This window comes from Podospora anserina, chromosome 7 (assembly GCF_000226545.1).
Source record: "Podospora anserina S mat+ genomic DNA chromosome 7, supercontig 1".
NCBI classification, from domain to species: domain Eukaryota; kingdom Fungi; phylum Ascomycota; class Sordariomycetes; order Sordariales; family Podosporaceae; genus Podospora; species Podospora anserina.
Window position 1 is genome coordinate 1994520 of NW_001914854.1, and position 18752 is coordinate 2013271.

An 18752-nucleotide genomic window follows, 5' to 3' on the forward strand; every position below is an offset into this window, starting at 1 on the left:
CTCATCAAAGTCACAGCTGAGCCAGGCTCGGACAGCACCGCAAGCAACGCCGAGGAGAGCGAGCAATGGCTCGATATCTGCGGCAGGGTCCGGCACAAAGCGCAAACGCGAGGCGTTTGAGATCGATGACGATGATCTGTTTGGAGACAACGACCCAGAGGTTGTTGACTTGGTGGACAAGGACGTGGCTGACCTGACGTCGGACGAGAAGGAGAAGGAGGAGGACAGGAAGAAGAATTGGGTCAAGCTGTCGCAGTTTCAGTGTGTCATTTGCATGGATGGTGTCACGGATTTGACGGTCACCTATTGCGGTAAGTCTTTTTTTCCAACTCGGGTGAATTTTTAATGGGAGGCAATGCTAATGGATTATTTTGTTCAGGTCATCTCTTTTGCAGCGAGTGCCTACATTCAGCCCTGCAAATAACACCCCATAAGCGGATCTGCCCGATTTGCAGGCAGAAAATCGAGAACAAGAATGCGAGCGGGAAGTTTGGGCCTAAGAGCAAGGGGTATTATCCTCTGGAGATTAAGCTGATGACGAAGAAGAGTTTGGGGAAGAAGGCGGCGGTGGCTGCTGCTGCTGGTAGAAATACCGGCGAGCACTGAGTTTTTGCCCTTGGAACAAAGGGCGATTTCGGCTGAAAGCTTTGTTTTTTCACAGGGGGGCAGCGGCAATGAGATGAGCGTGTCTGAATCTGTGCAGATATGAATGGATTCACTTGGGGGAAATGGATGGGCTGTATATAGCAAGAGCCCCCACCTCCCCCTCCTCAAGTTTTGAAGGCAGGAAAGCGCGACTTTATCAGGTATTTACATATGGGTCAGGGTCATGGGACATGGGGAAACGAACTAGGCGCTAAAGGGTTTTGTGTTGTCAGGCACATGAAATGGGAGCAGGCGTGGGAGTTTTTCATGAAATATACCCCTTTCTTTCTTTTCTTTTCTTTTATGGTGAAATATGGGGGTGGTCTTTGGGTCTTTTTGTGATTTGGGGGTTGATGGTGGGATATATAAAGGATATGGGAAGGAGAGAGAGATTGGTGTTTATAGAGGGTGGTGGTGTTTGGTCAATGGTACATGGGAATGGGAAAAAAATATTTGATACCGTGAATCCCATCAAACGCCATTCTTTTTACCTCCTCTACCCGACGACAGTCCTACCCAACTCAGACACTTCTTTCTACTCCATTCGAGATACATTCGGCTCACAGCTGTCTATGGAAACACCCACTTCCATATTACCACCTCCCTTTTCTCCTCCATGGCCGCCGCCAGTCTCCCCATCTTACTCGATATCTTTTCTTGCTCATTGACAACCCCTCACGGTCCCATTCAATGGAACAGTGTCGTATTCACAACACTAGCCCTCTCAGCCGGCAGCTGATCCAGCTCGTACTATTATCATCTTCATTAGTATCCCGTTGTTGTTGTCACATAGTTTGGGGGGGGAAAAACTCACCTCCAAAACCCCCACCCCCCCAATCAAAACCATCAAGCTCTCCCCCAACTCCCCAATCCTCTCCTCCAACCTCCTCTGCGCCTCCTTGTTGTTATTGTTGTTGTTGTTGTTGTTGTTGTTGTTATTAAGGGGCCCCTTCTTCCCACCGCCCAGTATGGAATCAACGGGGCTCACGGTCGGCCCAAAAGAGAACCCATCACTAATTGACCTCTCCTGCTGTTGTTCCTCCCCTCCTCCCCACATCCCATTCCCCACAATCCCAATCCCCGCCGCCCTCTTGAGCGTGTGCACAACCAACATCCTGTGCCTCTGCAAAAACCCCCTCGCCTGGACAATATTCCCCTGCCCCCTCGACAGCACACTAGCAGTAATAATCCTAGCCAGCGACACAAGCAAAAAGTAGTGTTTTTCCAACGCGACAGTGTTGGACGGGTTGATCTCCAGCTCTGGGTCGGCGGCAAACACCCCCGAGATTTCCAACGCGCGGAAGAGGTTGGCTTGGAGGATGTACATCGCCCCTGTTTTTGTCTGGGCGAGCTGGAGGAGGAAGCAGAGTTTGGCGGTGAGGTACTGCTCCGTCGCTTCTGCTGTTGAGGCGGGGAGAGGAGAAGGGGGGTTGATAATCGCGAGCCATTCTCGCAGGATTGTTTTCAGCGAGTCGACCAAGACGCCGATGAAGTTGAGCCTGTTGAGGGACTCAATGACGGAAATGGATGTTGGGTTGGTGTGCGGCGAGGAGCGGGATATGTGGACTAGAGCTGATAAAAGGACCATGGCAGCGGTCTGGCAGAGCGTGTCAGACCCATAAGCATCATCGCAGATGACGTGAAGGAGCTTCTCCCCGTGGTTCTGGATGGCCTTGTGGGTTCTGATCCTCGCCGTGAGGAGGCTCGAGCTGCGCGTGTCGCCGCCGTCGTTGTCCACCACCCCAGTAAGGTAGCGGTAACAGATACTGTAGTATAACCCGCGCAGCTCGGCAAACTGGTTCCATTTGACAATAGACGCCAGACATACCTGGAAAAGCTGAAACAGCTTCTCGCTGACCAGATTCCCCATGGCAATCTTATCCGTCTCCAACCCAGGCGCACCGCCGGTATTATCCGAAAAGTCAAGCTTGTAAAGAAGGATCTTGGCCACCTTTGCCAGCTCAAACGCCTCGGGAGGATTGTCCGTGTTCAACGACTCCAACGTCGGCAGAATAGCCTGCAGCGCCTGCAGCAAGAACGTCGTCTTGACCGTGCCCCTGAACTCATTGGCCTCGAACATGACCAGCAACAGATCCGACCACTTCTTCAGCAGCTCAAGCCTGACAGCCCGAACCAAAACCCGGCGGTTGTTGAACAGGAGATACTCCAGCAGCACCTGCTCCTCCGCTTGGATCTCATCCATGCCCTCCTGAGGCACCATGGCCAGCGTGTCCCGGTATCACCTACGCTTGAGCTGAATGCACTCCTTCACTCTGGAGAGATTGTACTGTATCCCCGCCCCCCCAGCGTCGATCACACACGGGCTCAGGTCGAGCTCATGGTAGAAATGAAACTGCGGCGGCGCAACCTCCCACGAGATATCAACATTCATGAAATCAAAAAAGTCAAAAATATTGTGCGCCGCCAACGTCTCCTGGTTCTCCAGCGTGATCTGCCCATTGAGAGCATCAAAAATCTGACGCTTGATCGACGGTATCCTGTTCTGCGAAACGCTGCACAGCTCCTTGGCAATATACTCAAAGACAATGGCCCTCGAACCGAGGTAGTCGATATACGCAACCGACGCCGTCGACAGGAGGAACGAATTGTCATCCAGCGTCATATCGTTCCACGGCAGCCCCGGCACGATTTGTGACTCTCTCAGAAGCATGTGGAACAGAAAGTTGGTTGACCTCAACTCTTCCATCACCAAAGTCGACGAAAGCGGCGACTTCCACAGCAGCTGGAAGATGCGGAGAATCTTGTACTTGAGCGTAATCAAGTATCCGCGCATTCCTCGATCACCCTCATTCACCACCAGTTCGATGACCACACCCAACAGGCTGTGGAAGAGGGATCTCTGGTTGTCAAACACCCCGTTGGGCGCAACGCTCAACCCCCGCAGCTCGCAGTTGAAACCGAGAAGCAAATGCGCAATCGTGGGCTGGTCGGGTGATGCCCTGAGGGTCTCGTATAAAAAGTCGAGAATGAAGAGTTTGATCAGGTATTCTTCCGACTCTGTCTCGAGCGCCGGATCGATCACCGCGTTGATGCTAGCAGCAAGTGATGTTCCGATGACCTCGCCCTCGCCATCCTTCTCAAGCTGGACAATGGCCTTGTTCCGGTGTCCTGGGCGATGGGTGTCGGGATTCCATGCCGAAATAAGCTTGCTGGAAGTTGAAACCTTCTCTAGCAGCTTGAGACAGGAAAGAGTGAGTTCGCTGACCCCGAGGTTGCAATACTTGCCCAGATCAACCAGCAGTGTCAGATGGTTGAGAATTCCATCCTCAATGGACGTATACGTGCTCTTGGCCAGAGTAAGCGGCCTCCGCTTCCCGGCCTCGGATTGAATCACAGGCCGCACCAAGTGAATAAAGGTCGCCTGAAGGTCGAGAACCTTGATCAGCACCTGGATCCCACGTAAGATACTCTGGATCAAGGGCGAGTGAGGTGAAGCCCGGCTGAGGGCATACTGGTCCTGATGAATGGTATCCATCAGGGCAGTGATGGCCTTTTCGCTATACATCCATTCCATAACGCGAGCAAAAGGATGAAGGCGAACATAAACCGCGAGACTGGTCGTTTTCACAGCCTTGTCAATCTCGATGTTTGTCTCGTTGCCCAGGACGATCAGGTCTTCGTTGAAGGTTTGCAAGCATGCCAGAATGAATTCTAGGCAGGAGAGACGCAGCATTCTCAGTTGGCCTTGGTCTACTATTTCCCTCGGCTTCATGGTGAACATCAAGAACACAAAGTCAACATAGATCTCTATCCCGGGTCTTCGCTTGTTCACACCGAGAAACTCGGGGAACGGCAAGGTGTCGTTGAGCCCATCGGAGACTGTGTAGGGCGTGACCAACGACGTAAGAAGCTGGATGAATGCGTTTGGCTCTTCAAAGCCAGTGGATAAATCGTTGAAAGCGCGTTCCTGCAGTTCTTCGTACGTCGACTGATATGTAGGACTTCGCTGTTGTTGAGCAGTCGCCGGGTTGTTGGGGTCCAGAGCTCCCATAGTGAAGTTGTCCACAAGAGTCCATATTATGTTACTTTCGGAAACCGACTTCATCACCAACAGTGATCTTAAGCTGTAAAAGACAGCGGCGCGAAGCCGGGGAGTGACGTTCGCATTTGCCAACCTGAACAGAATCTCGGGAAACGTGAGTTCCTGTGTCGTTGCCAACCTGGTTCTGCAGGTGCTGCTCTCCGCTGTGAGCTTGCCAATCAACCGAACATAGCACTCCAGCATCATGGCCGATTCAGGCTCGGCCTCTCCCTGATCGGTGCCCGGTTTGCCTGGACGCTGGATCTGCATTTGCGCTGGGTTGGGCCTCTCGCTCAGTTTCTTGGCAAAGAACTCTAATTCCCTAAAGATTTGGTTCCAGGTCAGCGATTGGGATCGCCTCATTTTGCCAGAAGACTGGTGCCCCTCGTCGAGCAAAAATGTATGAGCAGCCGTTGCAGTCTCCTCGTTGCAGGCCAGAGCCTGTAGCATCTCGCAAAACGCACTAACCAGGGGCGTTGATGCTTTTGTGGACGCCCATTGTAGGAAACCATACAGAGCACTATCTGGGTCCTCGAAGAAGGTCATGGCGGCATCTGGCCTGTCCTCGTACGCATACGAGATGATGACCACGAACCGCTCGAGGTCGAGGTCTTGCTCGTGGGTTTGGCTCAGCTGGCGCTGCTCATCCTCCTCTGTTTTTAATGTCCTGACGAGCTCGGGTAGGTTTGTGATGACAGAGTCGATAAACACCTCCAGGTGGGCCATCAGGCTGAGCTGGAGGAAATGGCTGAAGTAGTAGAAATCACCTTGGAGAGGAGGTGACTTCCGTTGCAACCACTGCCGCATTCCCATGCGTGATGGATCTTGCCACTCCTCCGTCTTGCAATCGGCCGCCACAGAAAGGATAAAGTCGAATGCCCCCTCCTTGAGGGCCTCTGTAAATGCCTTTGTTCTCTTGTCAAACTCGACGTCCAGATCCAACCCACCAAGATCGAATTCGTTATCGACTTGGAAGTATCCAGTGTACTCGGCAATCCACCAGACCCGCGTGGCCGCTCCCAGATACGAAATAGCCCAGCTGTCACCATCTCCAGTTTTCAAGATCTCTTGGTCCAACTGGCGAGACTGCTGGAAGTCACACATGCCATCTGGTGAGCCAAACACGTTGATGTAGGCGGCCAAAACAGGGAATAGATGAACTGGCGCCCTCAGATTAGTATTTGTCATGAACAAATCCGGACAGGGGGGTAAGGCTCACCGAGAAATTGATCGTACTTATCGATCTTCTTTAGCGTCCCCAAAAACTGCTTGAAGTCGTTGATATCGGCGTACTGCTTTTCCACGGCAGCGTGCAGTATCATGGCAAGACACTCATGCTGCTCCACGAGGCTCATGCGGGAGAACTCAATCGTGTCGGCAGCCTCTGGGGGCCGGGCGAGACTGGCTTGTTCTAGCATGTACCGGGACGCCACCCTCTCGTTGATGCTCTGCAACATAGCCTTGATGGTTTGCATAGCCTCCATACATCTCGCGACAATCTTTTTGCTTGAGCCCTTGACGAAGATCTTTTCCTCCAGAATTTTCCCAAAGGCATCCTTCAAATTGTCGTCCATTTCCTCGTCGTTTGCTAATTCGATGCAGAGCCGCATGCAGTCGAGTAGGTATTTTCGCTCTTGGTGGAAGCGGATGAGACCGCATTCCCATAGCGGGCGTGACTGTATTTCCGAGTCGTCCTCGTCCTGGCAATCCAGAATAATCCTTCCAGCCTCGTACTCATCCAGATCCAACTCGTCGGCGACCTTGAGAGTCTCGAAGATGAAGTCATCGTTGACCTTGAATTCGCCGTCCTTGGTCTTGATTACCTTTTTGTTGGTGATGTCGTTTCTATGGGTAGAGTTTCGTGGTGTCTTGTCAACCAGCGCCTTCAAATTGTCGGAATGCAGCTCGATCAGGTTCTCTAGGACTGAGATGTTGTCAAAACGGTGTTGGCGAACAGCAACCAGCTCCGAGTGGAGGGCCTGTAGCCCCTCGAGAACGCGAAACTCAGCCATGCCTGGCTCAAATGAGGCGCGTTGTGAAGAGAAAAGTGGTGGATGGTAAGGAAGGTTGCTGGCTGGCTTGGGAATTGAGTAAAATCGTATCAGTATCCGTACATCGCAGGCAAGCCTTTGTCGATGGACTCGCTCGTTCGTAGTTGCGGTCGCAGTGTGGAATGGTTGGTATTAGTTAAAAGAGGCCCCCTACGATGCTGTTATCAGTGAGGTTGGTATCGACACAATTCCTCCTAATTCGTCGAGATGGGGGTTTGTTAATGTTTCTGTTTTTGGAAGCGCTTTTGGAAAAAGAGTCGCGGCCAAACTAAACCGTGAGCTTTGCAGCTTGTCCTTGTCCCGCGCGCTCTTGCCTGCCGCGGATTTGGACAGGCGCCAAGATGCGCTGGTCAACAAAACAATTAGGCGGTGAGCCATTCTGCCAGCGCCCTGTGGATCTCATCGGCACCCAGTGGATCCTCAGGGGTCATCAACTTGGGGAAGGAAGTGGTCATAGCTTCCTGCATCACTCCTCCAGCAGCAGGTGCGATAGAGAGAGCCTTCCAATGTTTTGGGATGCGACTGCCGTTGCCCGTCTATTTTCTGTCCACAAACAGGCAAGAGCTGCCCTCAAGTGTCAAACTCTATCTTTCCCTTCATAAATGAAAGAGCTGCCCATAAAACACATTTCCTTTCCCACCACAAAATACCAACGGACAAACAACGTGGAAGCCTTTTAAAACTGAAGACTTTGGCGTTTCTCCCATCCGCTGCAGCACAAATGGGCTGCACTTTCTTCTCCCATCATCTCAATTTTTAATTCTCACTTCTCATAAACCCAAGTTATCAACACCTACCGTTATCTCTCCTCCTTCCATTTGAACATCAGATCTCACAGATAACACACACTCGGCCACCACAACAGAACTTGTGTGTTGTATTTCAGACTCTGAACTCGCTGGGAACTGGACTCTCGGGTCCAATCCTGACCACAATCCACTTTCGTCCTGTCCTGGGTCAGATCTGAGCCAATCCTGGTCTTAATTCGATGTGGTACGGTCAGCTGGGACAAAAGACGCAATGGCACGTGGAAAGGGTTACAGCAATGAGCCTCTCAACTTCAAGGCGCTTGCCGGTAAGTGTTACATGGTTGCAGAGACAAGGCTGATGAAAGTAAACAATACACATGCTGACCATTGAAATGCAGCCCAGCTAGTCCATTCAACAGCCACGCAGCGCAAAGAAGCTCTTGACAGTATGCCTCTCTCGCTCTGTCCTGCATTTATGTTTATGTATACTGATTACCCTGACATAGGTTTGTTGGAGTTTTTCAAGACGGCAGAGAAAGGGGGCCTTCAGAGTCAGAAAGTGTAGGTCCCATACCTCAATCCACAGCATACCACAACTAATACAAAACTAGTAATCCCTTTGATGACAAGTCATACCACTCCATCTACGAAGCCCTCTTCCGATGCACAGTCTTGGAAAAGGCAAGCTACTTCACTTCCAAGAAATCAGCCAGAGCCAGTGCTACTGCCAATGCCAGACTCGAAAAGTGCGCCGAGGTCCTCAGGCTGGCTGTCCGCCATGGAGCTTCACGGATCAAGCGCAAAACAGCCAGAGCCATCATCGACCACATCACACAGGTGCTCCAGGGACCCGATGATACCTACATCGCACCTCTGCTCAAAGATTATGCCAAGGCTTTGTGCACATTCCTTCAGAACTCGGCCAATGTCGAAAATCTCTCCGCCTTTTCAGGTGAGAGCTGGGATGCTTGTGTCGACTTTTGTGTCGAAGCTCTCTCTCGCTATCTCGAGGTAGGTGGAAATGATAGCGGCTCTCGCGCCTCCCCGGCGCCAACTCTGAGAGCATCATCCGTCGGGCTTTCATCCCAGGGCGGAAACCAGATTGGTAGTCAGGTCGCTCTAGACTTTTTGTCATGCTTGAATTATCTGGTGGCTGCACCAAATGCACCGGTACTACGACGGGCAGGGGAAATATCCCGAATCATTCTTCAGATTCTGCAACTTCGCCAGATGAAAATAGGGGAGCTGCACAAAGTGGCCTTTTCTGCCCTCAACAGAATCTTTACTCGCACCCAGACCGACGACATCGCTCTTTCAAAGAGGCTTGTCATGACTCTGACCCCTTTGCTCTCTCATTGGTGGCAGCCGCGAGCCTTATCCCGGGACGCAATGCTGAATAGTATTCGCGATGAGATGCTCAAGACCATCTATGCTTCTCATCTTTATCTGGAGAGCATACTTCGGGAGTCGACAGACGAGTCTTTTCTTCAAGATGTGGAAGAACTTATGGATGCTCTTTGGTCGGACTACTCGAGGAGAGAAGAACGCGCAAGGCTCCAGCTTGATGATATCACTTTTACTGGAATGCTCCTCCCATCCGATCATCCAACCACTGGCGTCTTCAGCCTTCGTCCGTACAATACAGGAGGCGAGCAAAATTGGGCGCTTTTGCAGAATCTCGCCACCCTAGAGGCCATCTACGCCCGCAGCTCAAACAAGCCATTTTCGCAGCAAGAGCCCGAGAATGACCAGCCTCGCAAGAGACGTCGAATGGTTAACACGCCAAACAGGCTCCATCAGAAACTCAATTCTCGGGATCCTGCAGTGCAGCTGACAGCATTACAACTCGTGCCTTTTCTGAGCCGCCAGAAGCTGCTTACTATCGAAGAAGCCACAGAGGCCATCACAGACTTGTCGAAATGTGTCACGGCGAAGCAAGGTGTCGTGGCATCGTGGGCGATGATCGCATGCTCCAGCCTCACCTCCCATGAAGTTTGTCGAGATGCCTCCCTGTCTCAAACCTGGAAGCAGTTGTGGCAGCTTGGTGTGCGGTCTGTCAGCCTGGCACCAACCACACGTGCTGCCTCGGTCTTCTTGGACTCCGTGATCAAAGCGTCCCTGATCCCAAGACATGAGTTGGCCGGTGATGTGAACCACATGATCATAACCGCCGATATCAGCGGCCCTGCGATCCTGGTTGACTCTTCTCTCAAGTTGATGCTGAGCCTCCTGCGTCTACGCAATACCATGTCACCCAATGCCAGCCAAGCTACGACCAGCCATGTCATCCGGTGGGTTTTTGTCAAGTGGAATCCAGCTGAACTGACCTATGCCTCACTTCATTCGGTACATACGGCTCCGTTTGATCTGACCAACCTCCTGAGAGGCTGCTTTGGGATGCCAGCTTTGAAGATGGGTGCTCCTCTCCGGCTCTTTGGGGGAGCGATTGTACAGTTCTGGAAGAAGCAAAGTCAAGCCTATCCGCTGATGCGGTATCTGCTGCTTCTTGAGGACGAAACAACATCAGCAACGACACTCATGGCTGAACCCGAGGATGTTATCCTGCCAGAGGAACAGCAAGAACAGACGGTCGACCCAACTGGGTCGCACACCGCAAAGCGCCTTATCCTCGAGCTACTGTATCCTAAACTGGAAGAACTTCACCAGATCACCGAGTCGTGGCAGAAGCGCGGGCCGGATGGTGTTGCGCCAGTTGCGATATCTGCGGATCGGTTGCAGAGCATGATGCTTGCTTGTCTTGTTGGCGCCACCCTCCTTCCAGAACTAGTCAATCTCAACTCTTCCATGTCCAAAGATTTGGAGTCGACACTTTTTGAGGTCATTGACGGCGCCTTCCGAGTCATTCTCGCGGCTCCTCAAATCGATGAGTTCTTTGAACTGGTGTTGACGACGGTGGTCCCGTTTATCCCGCCCTTTGTGGAAAGCCAGGTGGCAGCGCTCAGGAAGGAACAGTCTCACTTGTTGAAGCTGTACTCGAAGCTGTCGATTGCTCTTCAGGAAAAGGCTCAAAAGGAGGCCTTTGGACGGAGCATGGATGCTATGGACATTGACGACGAGTTTGAGTCCCAGACGAGCCAGAGTTCGGCTGTGTCAAAGGGGAAGACGTTGGCGAGGAGGGATAGTCTTTTGTGTTGGACCCCTGAGGCGTTTTATCTCGAGACGACGCTGAGGGTGCATTACCTGGAGATTATCAGGCAGGATGAGGGGGAACTGGGGCATGTACCTGAACCGATGATGGAGCAACTGCTGAGTTTGGAAAAGGAGCAGCTGTTGACTTGTCGGGTGTTTATGAAGGAGTTGTTTTCTTGTGGGTGGATGGCGAGGTTGAAGACTGTGGTGAGGGTGTTTGAGACGGTTGGGGGAATTATTTCGGAGGATGAGTTTTCGTGCTGTGAGGTGGCGCTTTGCACGTGCATTGATGTGATGGATGGGTTTATTTACTTTTGGACGGATCAGAAGTTAGAGGAGGCGATTGGGCGGATGGTGGGGGATCTGTATCATTACCTTGTCAAGAGCTCGCTGCCGAACAACTCGATGAGTCCGGTTGTGCAGGGGGTGTTTAGTGGGCTGCTTTTTCATATACTGGAGGTGAGGTCGGGGTATGCGGGGGATCTGGGGTTGCCGAGCGCGAGGAGCACGTTGTTGGGGGTGTGTCAGGAGGGGGGGATGGAGGTGAAGTATGAGATTGGGAAGGGGTTGCCGGGGGTGTTTGGGTTGTATGTGCTTAAGACGCACGATGACATTTTCCTGGATGTGCTGGACAGCTTGCCTACCGATCCGTCGATGGAGGAGCGGATCGCGTATAGGTTGTTTGTGTTGGCGGAATTGGCGTGTAGGTGGCCGACGCTGTTGAGGAGGTGTATTTATCACATCTTTGAGACGCCGGGGAAGATTGTGAGGAGTGTGAGGTATGCGGGGTGGTGTTTGAGGAGGATATCGAAGGAGTTGAAGTTGAGCGGGCCGGAGGAGCTGTTTCGGCTGTTTGCGCCGCAGCTGCTTTACACGTGGTTGGATGAGAACTCGATTGAGGATATCCCGTTTGAGATCTTTGGGTTCAAGAGCCTGCAGGATTTGCTGGCGGAGGGGCAGACGGAGGCGGCGGCGATTATGATTATGAGGGGGCAGGAGACTGAGGCGTTGGAGTTGGCCAAGATGCTGGGGTTGACGCTGCAGGAGCTGGTCAAAAGGAACTTTACAAAGATCATTGCGTATTGCATCGCGCACGATGTCAGTGTGCAGAGGGAGGAAGGGCAGATCACGGGGGAGAAGAGGCTGATCAAGATTCTTATTAAGGAAGGGTTTCTGGAGCAGATTCACCTCAATTTTGCCGACATTATTGCAACGTTTTTTGAGACCTTCGACCAGGAGGATCCGGTCGAGAAGGCGTTTAGACGGAATGAAGGGCTTGGGTATGCGGCGGATATTGTTGAGATGATCAAGGAGTATGGCCATTTGCCTACGAAGCTTCCGCCGAATCAGCAACCGTGCTTTAGGGCGAAGTATCTCCCCATTGAGATGCTTCACCTTTTGAGCAGAACGCCGTATGAGTTGGATCAGATTTGGACGCCGGCGTTGGTGGTGTTTATTGCTCGGAAGCTCCTCAACACCATTCACCCGGCCCTTGGCCCTCTTCACGCCTGCTCGGTTCTGCGCAAGATCAGAGTGTTGATCTGCCTTGCTGGTCCTACAGCACTTACCGCCTACCCGTTGGAGATGCTCCTGCACTCCATCCGGGCCTTCGTCGTCGACCCCGAGTGCGCAGACGATGCGCTGGGCATCACGCAGTACCTCATCATCAAAGGCTCTGACCACCTCAGCAAAACCCCATCCTTCTTCGCGGGCTATGCGCTCTCGTCCCTGGCCGACCTGAGGGTATTTTTGGAATCCTCCCAGTCGAGCACAACTCAGGAGTCCCAGTTCCGAGCCACAAAGTCGAAAGCCCAGGTGTTTCATGATTGGTTTGGGAAGTATCTCAAGGGGTATGAGAGCAAGATTCTAAAGGAGAACCCTGAGCATCTTAAAGCTTTCAGGGCGATCACTCAGTCGGCAGCGGAGATCAGAGTCATGGGCAACGCAGAGAGGGGAACGAATGAGAGTAACTTGCTCATGGAGATCCTCAAAGATTGGGACAGGGCTGATAGCGAGGGTGATGAGCTGCTAAATGAACCTGCTCGTGGTGTTGCCTTGAGGATGCTGTGTGGGCAGTTTGGGCCTGCGCCGAAGGAGAGGGGGTTGGATGTTATTGGGGAGGATGAGGAGGCTGTCAAGTATAAGGGGGTGGTTTGGAAGAGTTGTATGGAGGAGGGAGGGATGGGGTTGAGTGGCGAGTACTTGGCCTGGGCGGGGAGGGTGATTGGGCGTGGGTTGCCGCTAGTGGGGAAGTTCCTGGGGGGCTGTTGAAGGAGAGCAGACTGGAGGAGTACAAGACGTTGAGTTGTAAAGCGGGTGGGAAAGAACTAGGGAGTTCAGAGGAGGGGTTGCTGAATCTGATGGAGCAGTTGACTGTCAGCGGGGATTGTTTGACTGCTGGGCTGGCGGAGGCAGCGCTGAGGACTGTGTTCAGTGACGCGGCTGCTGATAACTTCCAGGAGCTTGTGGCAGCTTGCCAGCGGAGTTTGAGTAAAGCTCTGGCGGATAGTTTGGATTGGGAGCCGTTCCGGACGCCGCAGTCGGATCTGGTCAAGGTGGAGAAGGTAAGGGAGCAGGAGGTGTTTAGTGGGGCGAAGTTGGGAGAGGCGGACTGGGCGAGAAAGTTGACGACGTTGTTGGCGCAGGCGGTGCCGGATGATGTTACGCTGAGAGTGCTGCCCCCGATATTGACCAAAGTCAAGGGGTTTGCGGAGCAGGCTTTTCCGTTTGTGGTGCACTTGGTGCTGAGCTATCAGCTGGATAAACAGCAGGGGGTGAAGAGGCAGCTTTCGGAGGTGATGAAGGAATGGTTGAAGAACGAGGAGGAGGGGGCGAGGGAGAATGTGAAGTTGTTGCTCAACACGATTCTGTACCTGAGGACGCAGCCACTTGCCGGGGAGGCTTCCATTGCAGATCGGGGGCATTGGTTGGAGGTTAATCTGACGAGTGCGGCTGCTGCTGCGACGAGGTGTGGAATGTTCAAGGTTGCGTTGCTGTTTGCGGAACTGGCTTCGAGCGAGGAGTCGAGGGCGTCGAGGAGGTCATCGGCGATTAGGGAGGTGGAGGATTCGAGCGAAATTTTGTTGGATATCTTTGAGAATATTGATGATCCGGATGCGTACTACGGGCTGGCACAGGATGCTTCGCTGAGTACGGTGTTGGCCAGGTTGGAGTATGAGAATGATGGTGGGAAGAGTCTTGCTTTCAGGGGGGCGCAGTATGACAGTCATTTGAGGAGTCGAGATGCTGCCTCGAAACAGGATGGGCAGGCGCTTATCAAGGCGTTGAGTAGTTTGGGTCTGGCCGGGTTGTCGAACTCGTTGTTGCAGACGCAGCAGAGTCTGGATGAGTCTTCTAACTCGCTGGATAGCACTTTTACGACGGCGAGGAGGCTGGAAATCTGGAATTTGCCGGCGCCGGCGACAAATGATAATTGGGCGGTGACGGTGTATAGAGCGTATCAGAGTATGCACCAGGCTTCGGATATTGAGGCTGTCAGGGGTGTTATTCATGATGGGCTTCGGGGGACCATCAAGCACTTGACCAGCAAGAGTCTCAATACGACGAGCATGAGGCACCAGCTGGGTGTGCTGGCTGCTTTGGCGGAACTAGATGATGCTCTCAGTATCACTGACCCGGCTGAGATGAAGAGGGGACTTCAGATGTTTGAGACGAGGTCGAAGTGGATGATGAGCGGACGGTATGAGGATGTCAGTCAGATCCTGTCTTGTCGGGAGACGACATTGAGTATGTGGAGCCAGCATCACAAACTGAGAGCGGCAACTATCCCACCAGCAGATGCCCGGTTTGCTCAGATTAAAGGACTGCTGCTGTCGTCTGATATCTTCCGTTTCCACCGACAGCACCAAGAGACGTTGAATTTGTCAACCACACTCACCGATCTGATCCAGCCAAGCGAGGCTATGGGGCTCAATGTGGATGCAGCTATTCGGATGGAGGCGGCGAATTCACTGTGGGATCAGGGGGAGATGATTTCTTCCATTAGGATGCTGCAAGCTATTGACAAGGACTCGTCGTTGAAGAAGCAGACGATTCCTGTCAGTCGATCGGATTTGTTGGCCAAGATTGGGTTTCAGGTCTCGGTTGCTAGGCTGGAGAGCCCGGATAGCACACAGAAGAAGTATCTTGAGCCGGCGCTGAAGGAGCTCAGGGGCAAGAATGAAGGCAAGGAGGCTGGACAGGTGTTTCACCAGTTTGCCATGTTTTGTGATGAGCAGCTCCAGAACCCGGATAGTTTGGAGGATTTGGCACGGCTGCAGAACCTCAAAAAGGGCAAGAGTGATGAGGTTGAGCAGCTGAAGCAGTTGATTTCAAGCTCGAGGGACTCGCAGACGAAGAGCAGGTACTCGAGTCACTTGGCGAAGGCTCGGCAGTGGCTCGATTTGGATCAGCAGGAGTTGAGAAGGGTTGAGCAGTCGAGGACTGAGTTTGTGAAGCTCAGTTTGGAGAACTATCTGCTATCTTTGGCCGCTTCGGATGAGCATAACAACGATGCGCTGCGGTTCACGGCTCTTTGGCTGGAGAGGTCGGAGGAGGATGCTACCAATGAGGCGGTCAAGAGGTACATTGGCAAGGTCCCGACTCGAAAGTTTGCGCCGTTGATGAACCAGCTTTCGTCTCGGGTACAGGATCAGAAGACTCTCTTCCAGAATGTGCTTATTGATCTCATTTATCGGATCTGTGTTGATCATCCCTATCACGGGATGTATCAGATCTGGTCTGGGGCGAGGACAAAGGTCAATAAGGACGACGATGTTGCGGTTTCCCGGCAAAAGGCGACGGATAGAGTTGCTAAGGCACTTACCAGGGCCGAGGCGGTGTCTGCCATCTGGCCGGCGATTGACCAGACAAGCAGGGTGTACCATATGCTCGCCATGGATCGGGACACGAACAGGTTCAAGCAAGGTTCCAAAATTGCCATCAAGGACTCTCAGCATGGGCCCAGCTTCCTCACGACGTTGTCAAAGTATAAGATTCCGCCGCCGACCATGCAGATGGAGCTGTCGCCTACGTGTGATTACAGCCATATCCCGATGATTGTCAAGTTTGATCCTTATATGACTATTGCTTCTGGTGTGAGCGCGCCAAAGATTCTGACGGCGATTGGGTCGGATGGGAGACGGTATAAACAATTGGTCAAGGGGGGTAATGATGACTTGCGTCAGGATGCTATCATGGAGCAGGTTTTTGCTGCCGTGTCGGAGTTGCTTAAACTTCATCGTACCACCCGCCAACGAAACCTCGGCATCAGGACGTACAAGGTTTTGCCGCTGACGTCCAGTTCGGGGTTGATTGAGTTTGTCTCGAATACTATACCTCTGCATGAGTATCTCATGCCCGCTCACGAGAAGTACTACCCCAAGGACCTCAAGGGGTCGCAATGCAGGAAGGAGATCTCGACGGCGCAGACAAAGACTACTGAGCACAGGATTGCGGTTTACCGCAGGGTCACGGAGAAGTTCCACCCGGTGATGAGGTACTTTTTTATCGAGTATTTCCCCGACCCTGACGAGTGGTTCCACAAGCGCACCGCCTATACGAGAACCACGGCGGCGATTTCCATGCTGGGCCATGTGTTGGGGTTGGGTGACAGACATGGGCACAACATCCTCCTCGACACCAAGACTGGCGAGGTAGTCCACATTGATCTGGGCGTGGCGTTTGAAATGGGAAGAGTCCTGCCAGTCCCGGAACTGGTGCCGTTTAGGTTGACGAGGGACATTGTCGACGGGATGGGAATCACCAAGACCGAGGGTGTGTTTAGGAGGTGCTGCGAGTTTACGCTTGATGCGCTGAGGGAGGAGGCGGGGAGTATACAGACTGTTTTGGACTCGCTGAGGTTCGACACGTTGTATCAGTGGAGCATTAGCCCGGTGAGGATGGCCAAGCTGCAGCAGAATGCGAGGGAGGAGGATGATGGGGAGAATGAGGAGAACGAGGAGGCGGGGGGGGAGAAGAAGGGGGTCAAGGGGAACGTGAACGAGCCCAGCGAGGCGGATAGGGCGATTGAGGTTGTCAAGAAGAAGCTGAGCAAGACGTTGAGCGTGATGGCGACGGTGAATGATTTGATTGAGAAGGCGGGGAGTGTGGGGAATTTGGCGGTTTTGTATTCGGGGTGGGCTGCTTATGCTTGACGAACATATGAAAATGAAAATAAGGGGGCATCTTGGTGGATTTTATGGATTGATATTTTGGGCTTGGTATGAGGCGCAAATGATTAGGATGATGTACCTATGTAATGAGAATGTAGACACGGCCAAAGATGAATAAAGCTGTGGTAATTATCTTGATAATTTTGCTGTTTGCTTTCGAAGGCATGGTGACACGCGAATGATAGAGGTCAACCGCCTACACTAGTCTGTATGAAAGTTATCCGAAGAACGAATTTGCACCCGAAGTATGTAAAACATCCCAATCCACTCGTGTCTCACTTCCAAATCACCGCGATGATCCACCTATTATCACTTCTGCAGCTATATCTCAAGCCAACCGAGAAAAGGATCCACAACATCTCAGCCATTGTCACTTTCGCAACTATCACCAAGCATGTCCTTCCCACCAGATCATCTCCAACAACACACCGCACTTCCCCCCTCCTCTCAATCCAAATCAATAACCTCCTCACTCCGCATCTGCTACTGCTGCTGCTGCTGCTGTTGCTGTTGCTGCCCCCCACTAATAGGCAACAACCCCCTCCCCAACTCCCCCTCGGTCGGATGCAACGCATACACCCCCGCCTCCGACCTCTCCCCATCAAACACCACAAAGTTCTGAATCGGCTGCTGCGTCCTCCCAAGCACATTAATCACATCCTGCGCCAGCTGCCCCCCCAACACCGCCGCCACAGGCGAGACCTCCCCCCCAATATTCTGCAAAAACGCCCTCAACGTCTCGCTCCTCAGCGTCTCAGCCGGCAGCCCAAGCGCCTTGTGCTGCTCCCCGCACAAAATCGTAAACTGCGCCAGTTGCGCCTTATCATTCGGGTTGGGCCGAATGCCAAACTGCGATTCAAACTCCCAGAGCCCTCGCAGACAAGACAAAATAGGGGTGACCACTTTTTTGCGGCGGGGGGATTTGAGAATTTCCGCTGGGAGGGGGGAGGAACTAGCCAGTAGCCATGTTGAAAAGAGTTCTCGTTTTGTGACGTTTTCGACTTTGGGGTCGTTGGGGTCGGGGCTGGAGGAGATGATTGATCTTGTGGGGGATTCCGGTCCTACCACGGTGGGGACGTTGGAGATGGATCTTGAGATGATGAAGTTGTGCTCGATGAGGTCCGAGAACAAGAACCCGTACATCCCGTGAGAGCCGGCCGCGTAGAATTTGCGGTTGTTGAGGCGGGTGGCTGTGTTGATTAGGTTTAGGGTGGGAGCGTCGAGGTCGGTGGCGATGATGATGTCAAAGGCGGAGAAGTAGGAAGGGGGTTTGAGGCGGATGTCGAGGGTGTCGATGTTAATACTAACGCGGGGGTTAAGGCGTTGAATGTTGGTTGAAGCGGCGATGGCGCGGTTGGTGCCGACTGGGGAGCGGTCAGAGGGGAGGAAGAATTGGGAGGTGAGGTCGGAGGGTAGGACGGGGCAGTGGTCGCAGAGGGTCAGGGAGTTGATGCCGGCTAGGACGAGGTTTTTGGCGATTTCGTTGGCGAGGGCTTTCATTGTTATGAGGAGGATGTTGGCGTTGCGGATGGATTCTTGGGCTTTGAGACCCCAGAGGCGGATTTGTCGGTCGTAGAGGGCGATTTCATCTGGGATGGGGGTTAGTAACTGTAAGATGTGATGGGAGAGAGGTGAGAACTTACCTGCGCTGATGCCATTTGATATGGTCGAGGTGGGTGCTGGAACAGATCCATTGGTGTTCTCTTGCATCACAGGAACTGTGAGATTCTGGGTGTTCCCAGTGCCATTGGGGTTGCCGGCTGGTTCGGAGGTTGGAGCCTCCATCGTGGCCAGTCCTCAAGTGAGTTTCTCGAGCTCGTCGAGTCGATAATTGAGGTTGGAAATGATGGTGCAAGAGAAGAGTCGAAATGAGAAGCCGCAGAGATCAAGGAAAGTCTGGAGTAAAAAACCCCAACGCCAGCTCCAAGCCAAAGGAATGACG

The 18752-nt window shown here is 52.8% G+C and overlaps 4 protein-coding genes across 4 annotated transcripts; 2 read left to right on the plus strand and 2 right to left on the minus strand.

The window, feature by feature from the left end:
- Positions 1–274: 274 nt before the first annotated feature.
- PODANS_7_7580 (uncharacterized protein) lies at positions 275–606 on the plus strand (the record flags this gene model as incomplete). The annotated part of the gene is made up of 2 exons (XM_001908082.1): positions 275–311; positions 380–606. The coding sequence occupies 2 exons, from the start codon at positions 275–277 to the stop codon at positions 604–606; spliced, it is 264 nt and encodes an 87-aa protein (XP_001908117.1).
- Positions 607–1332: 726 nt separating this feature from the next.
- Positions 1333–6699, minus strand: PODANS_7_7590 (uncharacterized protein; the record flags this gene model as incomplete). Its single annotated transcript, XM_001908083.1, has 4 exons — positions 1333–1395; positions 1460–2832; positions 2893–5847; positions 5907–6699. 4 exons carry the CDS (start codon positions 6697–6699, stop codon positions 1333–1335), a joined length of 5184 nt encoding a protein of 1727 aa, XP_001908118.1.
- Positions 6700–8099: 1400 nt separating this feature from the next.
- Positions 8100–16792, plus strand: PODANS_7_7600 (uncharacterized protein; the record flags this gene model as incomplete). Its single annotated transcript, XM_001908084.1, has 2 exons — positions 8100–12857; positions 13007–16792. Coding segments are annotated over 2 exons (8544 nt in total), but the record flags the coding sequence as incomplete, so codon positions are not given.
- Positions 16793–17293: 501 nt separating this feature from the next.
- PODANS_7_7610 (uncharacterized protein) lies at positions 17294–18607 on the minus strand (the record flags this gene model as incomplete). The annotated part of the gene is made up of 2 exons (XM_001908085.1): positions 17294–18399; positions 18454–18607. Coding segments are annotated over 2 exons (1260 nt in total), but the record flags the coding sequence as incomplete, so codon positions are not given.
- Positions 18608–18752: the final 145 nt, after the last annotated feature.